The sequence below is a fragment of the Chiloscyllium plagiosum genome, unplaced genomic scaffold (genome assembly GCF_037043375.1).
Source record: "Chiloscyllium plagiosum isolate Xiang-an unplaced genomic scaffold, Cpla_swu_hap1 HiC_scaffold_31, whole genome shotgun sequence".
Taxonomy (NCBI): domain Eukaryota; kingdom Metazoa; phylum Chordata; class Chondrichthyes; order Orectolobiformes; family Hemiscylliidae; genus Chiloscyllium; species Chiloscyllium plagiosum.
In genome coordinates this window covers 41,652,365-41,665,985 of record NW_028270169.1, presented here as the reverse complement: position 1 = coordinate 41,665,985, position 13,621 = coordinate 41,652,365, and the positions used below count along the sequence as shown (strand labels likewise).

General features: G+C 36.4%; 1 protein-coding gene across 8 annotated transcripts in view; it reads right to left on the bottom strand.

Moving 5' to 3' along the window:
* elna (elastin a) overlaps positions 1-13,621 on the bottom strand; it is a 287,761-nt gene that overhangs the window by 38,814 nt on the left and 235,326 nt on the right. For 5 of the 8 annotated variants that reach the window (XM_087977478.1, XM_087977471.1, XM_087977473.1 and 2 more), the window contains 3 exons: positions 13,314-13,401; positions 1,560-1,595; positions 553-642 (listed from right to left, as the gene is read on the bottom strand). In XM_087977478.1, the coding sequence (XP_087833604.1) occupies positions 553-642; positions 1,560-1,595; positions 13,314-13,401 (214 nt within the window). The remainder of the gene's footprint in view (positions 1-552; positions 643-1,559; positions 1,596-13,313; positions 13,402-13,621) is intronic. The other 3 variants (XM_087977472.1, XM_087977474.1, XM_087977475.1) reach the window with 3 other exon arrangements.

The following is a 13,621-nucleotide window of genomic DNA, read 5'->3' as shown; positions in this document are numbered from 1 at the left end:
GTTTCAAATTCATAGTTTAAGTACATGAATCAGGTAGGGGCCAGTCTCAAGTAAGAGCAGCATAATTGAAATAATGACTAGTTAACACAGTGTGGTGAGATACATTCTCTACTGAGTATACTCTTCATTTCTTTAAAGAGTTACTTTTCCATTGTTGGACTAGGCTTGGCTATTAACAGGTGTGGGTAAGGTAGGTGATTGAGAAAAGTTTCAAGTGGGAAACTGAGGTCTGGGGATATTCCTGGAAGCTTCCATATTTTACAGTTTTGTTTTTGATTGGTTTGTACCATAATCACCAGAGTTCACATGATCACCATTGGGCTAGTTATTTTTAATTCAGCACATTAAAATGATAGATGTTCATTTGCTTATAAACAGCAATTTATCAACCTTCCCTTTCAGCATCCTTCACAATAACCACAAACTACAGTTACAATTTTCCTTCTGCCATTGGTGTTAATTTCAAAGTGTGCCATGACACCATCATTTACACAGAACTAGAACAAGATAAATTTTAATTTTAATGGAGGAAAATGTTTTTCAGTAAATTACCCACTCCGATGCCAGGCAGACCACCTACTCCTGTTCCAGGCTGGACTCCTACTCCTACTCCTGCGCCAGGTTGCACACCCAATCCAAGGCCTACAATTGAGATCACAAGAATTTAATAATCAGAAATAATGAACTGTATTTAAAAATGGGATTCTTGCACACCGGCTGAAGAGCCAGTTAGCAATCCACATTCCCTCTTTTCTGGAAGACTTGCCAATGTACTTAACTGGACAGTATCAAGCTTTCCCTGAATTCAAGGATTCTGGGGACAGAGGTCCTACCCACTAGGTTTCTCCAGTCAAAGCAGATTATTTGAAGGACAGTGCTAATGGAGTGATTGTTGCGGTTAGGGCACACATTCAAGGCTTGGCCAGATATCAGGCCACAGTAAGTGATGGGCAGAAGGGATTATGGAGTCTGATCATGGAAGTAGGAATACAGATCAATAGTAAAAGCAGGGAGGTGGCTCACAGCAACAATCTCCAATTCTAAATGCTGAATTCCTTGATAAAGCATTGAGAAGCCTTTAGCGATATCCCCCTCTTCCCCGAAAGCATACAAGCAATCGTATTGAAATATTTTCCAATCAATCTGCTCAGAGATGCTATTCCACACCTCTGAAACAGATGACAATTGAATCCAGGCCTCCTGGTTCAGATGTAAGGACATTACTATTGCACCATAACAGTTCCACAGGAGTTTGTTTGCTATACACCCCACATGCTGAGTCTGTCCATCGTTTAGTTAACTCAAGAGACAACATACACCCACAGATCTTCACACCATGAACTTAATTATGATAGAGGTGGGAATCCAATCACCACTCTCCATTCTGATTCAAATGCCTTCCCACCATCAACTATCAATTTCCTCAAAGAGGGCATTAAATTTAACCCAGTGAATCACTCATTTTCATTCACTAAAGATCCTCAAATCACATCAAGTATAAAACAATTATTTTGATGATTGTATAGACTAATGATTGTATCAGGAGAAGGAATATTTACCTCTATACTTAGCAACTTTAGCTGCAGTAAGTCCACCTGCAATGATGGAGAATCATAGAGACATAGAGTCATAGAGGTGTACAGCATGGAAATAGACCCTTCAGTCCAACTCCTCTATGCTGACCAGATATCCCAACCCAATCTAGTCCCACCTGCCAGCATTCGGCCCATATCCCTCCAAACCCTTCCTATTCATATATCCATCCAGATGTCTTTTAAATGTTGCAATCGTACTAGCTTCTACCACTTCCTCTGGTAGCTCATTCCATACACATACCACCCTCTGCGTGCCCCTTAGGTCTCTTTTATATCTTTCCCCTCTCACCCTAAACCTATGCCCTCTAGTTCTGGACTCCCCTCACCCCAATTTATCCTACCCATGTCCTCATAATTTTATAAACCACCATAATGTCACCCCTCAGCCACCAACACTCCAGGAAAAACAGCCCCAGCCTATTCAACCTCTCCCCATAGCTCAAGTCCTCCAACCCTGGCAACATTCTTGTAAATCTTTTCTGAACCCTTTCAAGTTTTGCAACATCTTTTCGATAGGAAGACCAGAATTGCATGCAATATTCCAAAAGTGGCCTAGGCAATGTCTTGTACAGCCACAACATGACCTCCTAACATCTATACTCAATACTCTGACCAATAAAGGAAAGCATATCAAACACCTTCCTCACTATCCAATCTACCTGCAACTCCACTTTCAAGGAGCTATGAACCTGCACTCCAAAGTCTCTTTGTTCAGCAACACTCTCTAGGACCTTACCATTCAGTGTACAAGTCCTGCTAAGATTTGCTTTCCCAAAATGTAGCACCTCTCATTTATCTAAATTAAACTTCATCTGCCACTCCTCAGCCCACTGGCCCATCTGATCAAGATCCCATCGTAATCTGAGGTAATCTTCTTTGCTGTCCACTACACCTCCAATTTTCGTGTCATCTGCAAATTTACTAGCTATACCTCTTTTGCACTCATCCAAATCATTTATATAAATAATGAAAAGTAGAGGACCCAGCACCAATCCTTGTGGCACTCCATTGGTCACAGGCCTCCAGTCTGAAAAACAACCCTCCACCACCATCCTCTGTCTTCTACCTTTCAGCCAGTTCTGTGTCCAAATGGCTAGTTCTCCTTGTCAACAGACTATCTTACATAGGTATGAGAAGAAGCATTCAAAAGATAAACTGCAGTTCTTTTTAAATGAAGTTTCTATCATTAACACATATTACATACATGAATAAAATGAAACTAATGTAATGCAAAGTATTTACAGGTAACATTTTGCAGATTACAAGTTAACATTAGAAATCATCCCTGAAACCTTCGTCCTTGTCAAAACATTTGTTAATAGCAATGGAGTTCGCAGAGAGGTTTTGGCATTTTTGACAGGATGTTGCTTTTATAGCTGCAGAATTATTAAGTGACAGTGGGTACAACCACTAAAAGGCTTCAGCTTTTACATCATTGGAAGTGTCTCCTATGTATGCTGCTGGCATTTTAAATTTTAATTGCAACTGTGCAGAAAAAAGGATGAATGCAGTATTGATACATACTTCTGGTTATTCCATTCAGAATGACACAAGGTTGAAAACGTTCCATTATACTTTTTCTGCAACCCTAACAAATCCTTTCATAATCTTTAAAACTAAGTTATCCTTCAACTTTCCTTTTCTTAGACAAGGCAATCCTAGTCGCTTTAGTCTTACCTGATAAAGAGTATCATTCTTTTAAATTACTTTTTGCAACTTCTCTAATGCTTCCAAATACACTATAGAGAGTAGAACTGGGACCATGTGGTCTCAACAGGTTCAGTTGTGTTTAAAATAAAGCTCTGTTATTCCATCCTCTCTCTCTCAAATTGAAACCAAGTGCTGTTTTCCCCTATCAATAATCTGTATCATTATTGTTAGTGATTTTCCCATCTGTACCTTTAGATCCTTCTGCTTTCTAACCCACTTATATTCTTATATCCAGAGAGTGACATCTTTACTCTTCGTACCAAATGACCTTAAATTTATCTCCACTGAAATCAATTTCACAACAACATGCCCTTTTTTGTAAGGTTACGAATGTTGATTCACAATTTGTCGCAGTGTTCCTCAAAATTGACATATATCTCCAATTTGGCGTTGTCCACAAATTTTGCAATTGTATTTCCAAATCCAAATTGTTTGTGTAAATCACAAACAAAACTGTTCCCAGTAATGAAATTTATGAAACAACACTTGCCACTTTTTTCAGTCTCAACAACTACATTAAACCCTATATTCCATTTTCTACTTTGTTTCAAGTATTGTCTATTATTTTTCCAATTCTGCGTCATTCAATCTTATTCACAACGCTACAATGCACTACCTTAGCAAAAGCCTTGAAAACATATGTACATTATATCCACTGCATTATTCTTGACTGGTCTTTCTGTTACATATTCAAGTAACCTTCAATGCTGTTCAAACGTGATCTACTATTTTGAAAGCTGTACTGAATATTCATTATTATCTCATTGTTTCTAAATGTTTTTCTTATTATATCTTTTGAGTAAAGATTTCATTATGTTTCCCATAATCCATGTTAAACTAAGTTATCCATAGTTCCTGGGTTTGCTCTATCTCCCTTTATAATGATCGGAATTCTGCTTTATGATTGCAGCTTTGAAGTTCACCCCGATTGGTCCTTTTGAAGTTTGAAGCAAAATGGAAATACTCATCCATTTATTGTCCCCAGAAGTTTCATTTTGAGGGCAATAAGCTATTCAGTTTCCTCCTAAAAGCTGGTTAAGCAATGATTAAACTTCAAGGGCAGTGAGTTTATCTTCATTTTCATGCATGAAATTCTACAGTGTGTGATGTGATAAAGTGAAAATTAATCAACAGTGCGTGATACATTAATATTTTATTAATATTCCTAAATGTTTAGGAACGCACATGTATGCAAATAGTGTAAGACATTCATTCTTTTGGAAATTGGCTAATTTCTAGATCTGATCAAGTTAGGGTACCTTATTGATTTACTTCTAAAATATTAAAGAACTGACCTCCTATTTTCAAGGGATCAACATTTTCAAATATAAGAACTGAAGGATCCAGGCATAGTATTAACAATGTAGAACCTTTGGAATTTCAGCTGCTATTTCCCAAGAAAAAACTTTTTTTATTTCCCCTAATCAAGTTTATTGGCCCTTTTCAGAAGTGTAACTAGACACCTCTGGAGCAGGTGCAAGTTGAACCCAGGTCTCTTGGTCCAGGGACACTACTGCTGCACCAGAACAGGGCCCCAGTGAACACTCCTTGTGCTCTTGCTTGTTAGGTGTCTTATCAATCACATTGGTAAGCTTTGTTAATGGCTTGAGAGAAACAGATGGTGGACATTAATTGTCTTTAAGAACTTAAACAGGGGTCAGTTAAGATAATGGAATGTTGGATGAAAGCTGTGAGAATGAGAAAAATCAATATACTCTCTATTTCCACAATGAAAGATCATTCCTTTTGCTATTTTACCAGCCCAGCTAGGATTCTATTAACTGTGGTTGCAAAGAAAGGTTGCCTGAAGGCAGAGATTGGAAGTAATGATTTTTTTCAGACAGAAAATTGCAATTAGAATTACTTATTGATGAAAACATGGAAGGAGAGAATGAGAATTTGAAACTCTTATGATTGAGATGTTTTTGTGTACTAATAAGTTTAGAAGACAGGTTAAAACAAACCAGATCAGAAATGGAATGGGTCAGTCTGCCTTCAGACGAGACCAGATGGCAGGTAAAACCTAATGGAGCTGGGTACTATCTTAAAGTATGGTACATCTGAGCATGCTCTGAAAGAAATGTGAAAGAAATTAAATTGAGAGAAGCATTGAGTCATATTTCCTACCTTAGGTGATCCAGAACATAAGTAGTTAGTTATTTTCAGTAAGGTTTAATCTGCCAATCTTCCAGGGAATCATTTTAGTATAGCTGAGTTTGTCACATTTTTGATAGGAATGAATAATGCATGTTGTCCTGGTAAACCAATTTTTAAAAAGGGTAGTTAAAAGCACCCTAGTTGCTGGAAACTGATACTAACTGAAACAATAAGCATAGGGGTGTACATGTCTAATATTCTGAACAAAATCTGATGCAAGGTATAATGAGAAAAACATGTGCACATAGAATATTATATGGCTAATTATTCTCTTTGGGACAATTGTTCATTCAATAAATTGTATGGCAGAGAAAAGGTTGGGAATTGACCACAATAGTTAGAGGCATGCAGCACAGAAACAGACCCTTTAGCCCAACTTGTCTATGCCAACCAGGGTCCTAAACTGAACCAGTTCCATATACAATCATAGAAGTATACAGCACAGAAAAGGAATGGAGTTTAAAAGTAAATTATAGTAACTGTAAAGAGGTCAGCCAGGTGGACCTCATAGAATATGAGTTCTCTGATTGGACCAGATTAACAGTCCCTTAACAATCAGGAGCCCTGGTTGACAGATAAGAACAGGAGTGTCAGATATCTTGCTCACTCTGAGAGCTGGATCAGTGTTGAGGGTTCTCAGAGTGTAAATAAAGGGTAATGAGATTCCAGCCTGTGTGGAGCTATTTCATAAATAATTTTTTAAAAAATGAAGTGGTTGAATCAAGTCATTAAATGTCAAACAATGTTACAAAGAGAAGTATCTGTCTAAAGAAAAGTTAGATGTTTTTCAGGAGAGCCATTTATGTTGTAATGAGAGCATGAAATATCCAATGATAGAAATGTAGAAAACAAGAAGTATCTTTAATTGCTTTTAAATTTGGGAGCTAGATAAGTATCATTATTTAACAGATCCCATATTCTCTTGTCTTTAATGGGTGTATTATGTGAATCATCAAAAATAAAAACAATTTTATTTAAAAACTTATTTTCGCAAGTTAAACAAATTTTGAACTTAAAGAAAAGTACAGAATATCTAAATATCTTTTGATGGTACTTATTAATGTGATGGTTAAGAGAAAGGTAGTAGATACTAATTGTCTTTGTCAGAAGACCCAGTCATGCTCTACATATTTGACACTGAATAGAGTCATAGAGAAGTACAGCATGGAAACAGACCCTTCGGTCCAACTCGTCCATGCCGACCAGATATCCCAATCCAATCCAGTCCCACCTGCCAGCACCCGGTCCATATCCCTCCAAACCCTTCCTATTCATATACCCATCCAAATGCCTCTTAAATGTTGCAATTGTACCAGCCTCTACCATGTCCTCTGGCAGCTCATTCCATACACGTACCACCCTCTGAGATTTTTTTCTTCATGTGATTTAGACATTGCTGGCAAGGCAAATGTTTTAAATCTCTAATTCTGTTTAATTAATAATAAATGCTGGCCTATCAGTCTTATCATATACCAATAGTAAATAAGATAAGCAGGTTTTGAAAAGAAAGAAATTTAAACTTTTGTTTGATTAGCAGAATAACTACTGCAAAGATTGCTTGTATTGCTGCAGGAATTCCAGTGTTGGTGTACAGAACAGATTAGTCTTACCTGTTATAGTCAGAACTTTTAGATACAATGTTGTCCAGATATATCACATCTATGTTATGTGACAATTAAACCTACAGTTCTGAAGAGTCACATCAGACTTGAAACATTAACTCTGTTTCTGTTTCCACAGATGCCACTGGACTTGTTGAATTTCTCCAGTACTTTGTTTTTATTTCAGATTTCTAGTACCTGTAGCGTTTTACTTCTATATGTACATAATTGTTTCCTGATGGTTGTAAACATACCTGTCTAGTTATTGTTAATTGTATCCATTGTTGTCATATAATAACCTATACTTTGTTAGCCAAAACAAACACCTTTACTAGTTAAGGGTGTTTAGTGGTCTATCACTTACCACTGTAATTAGACAGTGCCATTGACCCAACAGAGAAGGAAGCATTGATTGCAGTGAACTACCCAAAATAACAGCTGCCACTGGTTGGTAGCCAGAACCCAATTTGGATAAAAAGTCTAAGTGGCTTGAAAAAAATTCTTAAAATGGTAGATATAATGATTCATGATTGGCTGATGACGGTTGATGAAACTGGACGTCAAAATTTATTGCCTATATCTTGTCTCTGAGAGAAGGTAATGGCAGAATTGAATGGCTTGCTAGATAACCTTTGAAGAAAGTTGGCATCGTATTGGAGTCATATTTTAGCAGATCAGTAATAAAATCAGAAAGGCAGCAATGAACCAGTTGTGATTTTGAGATAAGTCCAGACTTTTCAAATCAAATTTGATTTTCAAACTAATATTCTGAGATTTGAACATTTAGGTCAGGGGAAATTTCATATGAATCACTGATGCAGAGGCATTTGAAGATGAAAATTTTGAAATTAATTTGCTTGGGCACAGTGGAGCTGAAAGTGAAAGTTTGATCTCGTGAGGGACAATCATGGATATCTTTCATTTGTCATGCTTTTGGACTCGTTGCATTCATCTATTGGAATCTGACAAGACAGAGGAGTAATATAGGATGTTTTATTATCAATTTTAAATTAGCCCTGGATCTTAATCTTTTGTCTTTAGTTTTTTGATCTTTAGTCGTTCTCGAACTTGTAATTATCATATGTCAATACTCCAGTAAATTATGGGCAATCCTCCTTTCTCCATATTTTGTGAACTATGGTAATTCACTAAACTCATTACAAGATTTTCAATCTTATTTAATTAATTGAGAGTATCAGACTACAAAAAATGCAAATGGGTGTGATTATGTTCATATGTGCTCAAGACTATTTCATTCTCAACTAAGTGTAGGCTGGTGTAGTCTAATTCAACCCAAACTTATGTTATTTATGCTGAGTGATGTGCAGCACAATGACATCATCATAAGATTGCTCCAGAGTCCTGAAGCCCTTACATAACAGTATCCACAACATGCATCCTATGCTCACCAAACCATTGTTTGGATGTCTGCCTGACTAACACGTTTTACTTCCAATTGGATAGTAAGGACTTGGGACTAGGCCACAGGTCAAAGGGGTTTCCTGGTTTAAGGGTGGTGGTAAGAATGATAGTTGATCCTGGGTGGAAAGGCTTAGATTGTTCATCCAATGTGGGAGATTGGTAGTCCAAATGGACCTGAATCACGTCCAATCTCTAGTTTTAAGACTAGAGAATGTGACTTCTGCTTGGAGGGGATGGATTTTGAAGGTGGAAGGATGAGAAGTTTAGTTTTAATAGCAAACAGATATACTAAAAATAAGAACTGCATTTTAACAATATTACAAGCACTTACCAGTAGTTTTCAAATCAAAATCTTTTGCACCTTATCTGATATTGTAGCTGACCCAAAGAAGTTCTTAAGCACCAAACGTAGCAAAACTGGCATTATAGTACATGCTCACCTGCCTTAATGTCTGCCAGATATCATATCAGGCATTGTGCCAAGGACAAGTCCCAGTCACAAGAACATGTCTCATTTATGTGGTGGGGATGATACACAGGCTTGAAATTTAATAAAGCTTTGCTTAATTTGTATTATGTCAACATCTCCTTGATGTTAGAAATAATCTCGGATTGGATGATGTAGAATCTATATGGTTGGAAGTAATAAAGCACAAAGGCCTGAAGACACTGGTAAGAGTAGTTTTATAGTCCCCTTAACAGCTGACTGTTACAGAATAAATTAGAAAATAATGACAGCATGTAAAAAAAGACAGTACATGAATCATGGGTGACTTTAATCTTCATATAGATCGGAAGAATCAATCGGCAGAGGTAGCCATGAGGAAGAATTCAGAGCTTGTTCAGGATAATGTTCTAGAACAATATGTGTGGTTCCAACCAGGGATCAGGCTATTTTGGATCTGATCATGTGTAGTGAAGCAGCTTTATTAAATGATTGTCCAGGGAACAATTACCATAACTCAGTAGAATTTAGCATTCAGTTTGAGAGAGAGAAACATAGATCAAAAACAACTGTGCAAAATTTAAATAAGTATAATGACAATGGGCAAGAATGCAGAGTTAGTTGGAGTGGAATGGAAAGGAGTTTAGCAGGAAAGATGGTTGATGAACAATGGCACATTTTTTTAAACTTCATGACTCAAAGCAAAGCTATTTACAAATGAGGAAGAAGGATAAGCTGATCACAGATAACCAGAGAAGTTAAGACAATATCACAAGAAAAGGAAAAAGTGTACAATGTGGCAGAGATCAGTTGTAAATCAGAGGCTTGGGAAAGTCTGATAGCCAGCAATAGATGACTATTAAATATAATAAAAAGGGGGTAAATAAACAATGAGTGCAAACCAGCTAGTAACACAAAAACAAACTGCATGAGCTTCTTTAAGAAGGAGAAAAGAGGCAACAGTGAATATAGATGTCTTAGAGAATGAGGCTGTAGAATTAATAATGTGGAGCCAGGAAATGGTAAAGGAGCTGAACAGACACTTTGCATCAGTCTTCATGGTCAGAATTACTAATGGTGATACAAAAACAAAGTAACCAATCAAAATGCAGGGGTAAGGAAAGAAATACAATAATTATTAACAGAGAAAATGTACTGAGAAGCTAATGGGTCGAAAGGTTTAAGTCTACTGGACTTGGTGGGCTGCATCCTAGGATTTTAAAGAAAGTAGCTACACAGTTAGTGGATGCACTGACAATAATCTTCCAGGAATGCCTACATTATGGAAAAGTCCCAGAGGATTGAAAAACTGCCAATGTAACATATTTATTTGAAGTGCGAAGGAGCAAAGTAAAGGTAACTATAGGCCACTTTGCTTAACATCCGTTATTTGGAAAATATTAATTTATTATAAAGGATATGATAGCAGAGTTCAGAAATACACAATATCATCTTGATAAAGATGAAATCATGCCTGACAATTTTATTATTTATTCTGTTTGCTATATCCTGAAAGAATTGTAAAATGGAAGGAGTATATGTAATATATTTGGATTTCTGAAAGACATTTGAGCAGTACCACACATAAGGGCATTTAATAAAATAAGACTTTATGGTGTTGGTGGTGGTATATTTTCATAGATCGACGATTGGCTAACTAATATAAAATAAAGAGTCAGAATAAACATGGCATTTTCAAGATGACAAGCTGTAACTAGTATAATGTCACGATGATTAGTGTTGAGGCCACAATCACTTACAATTGGATGACAGAAAGGAAGGTAGTATCACCAAGTTTGTTGATGACATAAAAATAAGTGGGAAGCCAAATAAAGAGAATGACATGTGGAACTTACAAAGAGCTCGAGAGATTTAATGAATGGGTAAAAAGTTGGCAGATTGATTAGATAAATGAGGCAATTACACTGGAAGAATACAATGCTTGAGTATTATTTAAGTAGAGGAAGACTACAAAAAGCTGCAGCACACAGGGACTTGGGGGATCCTCATGCATGAATCACAGATGTTAGCATTTAAGTTCAGCAGGTAACAGGGAAAGCGAATTAATGTTGGCTTTTGTATCAAAGGGATGGAGTACAAACACAGGGAAGCCTTACTAAACTTTACAAAGCACTGGTCAGACCACAGCAAATGTGATAGTGGGAATATATTCACTATTTTTCTTAGGACAAGTACAATGAAACTATCCCCCTAAAAGAATGGAAGAAATCCTTTCTTTTTCTTTTAAGATCACTACGCATAAATAGACAAATGTTCAATGAATTGCATACTATATCCTATTAAAAAAAAACTGTTGCAGTCAAATGTGAGTACGAAAACACGGTATCTATCTGAACCCTCCTTCCCTGATTGTAACTTTATTTCCTTAAATGCATGTATATGGATTTTCTCAATTATTTATTGTAGAAGTGATATTTACATTTTAACCATGCTTTGGATAAAATCCTGAATTCCCAATTGGATTCATTGGTGATTATTTTACTTTTATGTTCTCTAATTTTGGACTCTCCAACAAACGTAAATATTGGTTTACATCTTTCAATACTACAAAAACACTGAGACATTCACTGCTAGTGAGGATCACAATGATACAGCTATGTTGAAGTCCTTGATGATAGTACCCCATGGCCTTGGAAACATCAAACATGGAGAGTTTGGCTGAATTTCTTATTTTATGCAGAAGATAAAGCATGTATTCACTTTGGTGGGAGGAACAAAGGACAGACATGGTGAGAAATTACAAAGTGTTATGTCCAAGGAACTTTGTTGTACTTGTTCATCAGTCACTGAAAGCTAAAATGCAGATGTAACAAGCAATTAGGAAGGCAAGTAGTATACCGGCATTTATCACAAGAACAGCAGTAAAGATGTCTTGTTGCAGTTGTATAGTCTCTTGGTTAGATTGTGTCTGGAATATTGTATACAGTTTCGAACCCTCTTACATAAGAAAGGGTATATTGACATAGAGGGATTGCAGCAGTGGTTGATTAGATAAAATCCTGTGATGGTAAAACTGCCCTTAGAGAAGTGATTGAGGAGATGGGCTTGTATTCTTTAGAGTAGAGAAAAACGACAGATCTTTGCCATTGAAGCCAATTGATACATACAAAATTCTAGAAAGTTTGGATGCAATTAAAATGTTTCCCTGGAACTTAGATGGGGTGGGTGTAAGAGGAGTTTACAACCAGGAGACCCTATAATAGCATATAGGGCAGGAATTTGCAACTGAGATGAGGAGGAATTTCTTCACACTGAGAATAGTAAATCTCTATTCCAAAAGAGGGCTGAGGAAACTGAATTACTATATATGCTGGTGATAGAGATTTTGATGGATTTCTAGGTACTAACAATATTCAGGTTATTAGAAAAAATGATCACTTGTAAACCATCTGATGAATGAGCAGCACTCCGAAAGCTATTGCTTCCAATTAAACCTGTTGGACTATAACCTGGTGTTGTGTGATTTTTAATTTTTGTACACCCCGTCCAACACCGGCATCTCCAAATCATAGAATATTTTAGCTAGCTTAAAGGGCTTCTCGTGATATTCGTATCCATGGGACAGTAAGTTGGAATAACACTGTCTTGCATACACTCTGATCTAGGAAGATGGAACTAATGATGAAAATAATACTGAAATTTAAAATTATATATCCAGACTTAACTAATTCAATAACTTGAAAAAAAAATGCTAATAGTCTTCTATGAACAAGGAATTTTAAAAACTCAAGTGTTTTAGGGATCTTCCTTCACTTCAATCTAGCATAAGTATCAAGGTCCTAGGATAGATATCAAGGTTCTATCAACTCAATTTTGCAAGTCTTCTATTTCAATGTTTGAGATCGATTGGCTTCAGTACAATATCCAAATTCTTCATTGATTAATTGCAAATGGGAAGTTTCGATTGATGTGAGTGAAATCATCAGATGCAAATATTGAAGAGACCTTCAGATTGACAAACTGTGTACTTTGTTTGATTGCAGAAAACAAAGAATTAATTTTTTTGCCCGGTTTTTGTACCTGTGCAGTGTTATTAACTGTCCGATCTAAAGTACCACCATACCTGACATCCAAATTATGTTATTCTGTCTTTTTAATTTTCATTTCATTTTAATGAAAACCTCAGCTATTCAGAACACTAATATCTTCTTTTGATAGACTTATAAGCTACAATCCATCAACCTTCGCATACTGTATCTTTGATGAAAACACCCAGCTGCAGTTATTTTTCTTTTATCTTTTATATTAATTTCAATTTGTGTTTTTATCTCAATTTGCATAGAATTGGAATCAGATAGGTTTATATACTTTACAAAAAGAGTGAAGTGGAGAAAAATGGTCTTTCAAAAGGCAGTGAATTACCCACACCGACGCCAGGCTGGGCCCCTACTCCGATGCCAGGCTGGACCCCTACTCCGACGCCAGGCTGGACCCCTACTCCAAGACCTACATGAAGATAATGAAGAAATAAAAATTATCAGTAATTATAACATTTGAGCAACTTTAGGATTTATAGGCCAATTTGTGGTCAACAGTGAAATAATATAAATCCAGGATTCAATCCTTTTTAATTCCAGTCATTAAGACACAATGTTATTCTCTAACCATTATTGTTTCATGTATGATAGAGAAAATGCTTCACTGTCAGAGGTACTCTCTTTTAGATGAGA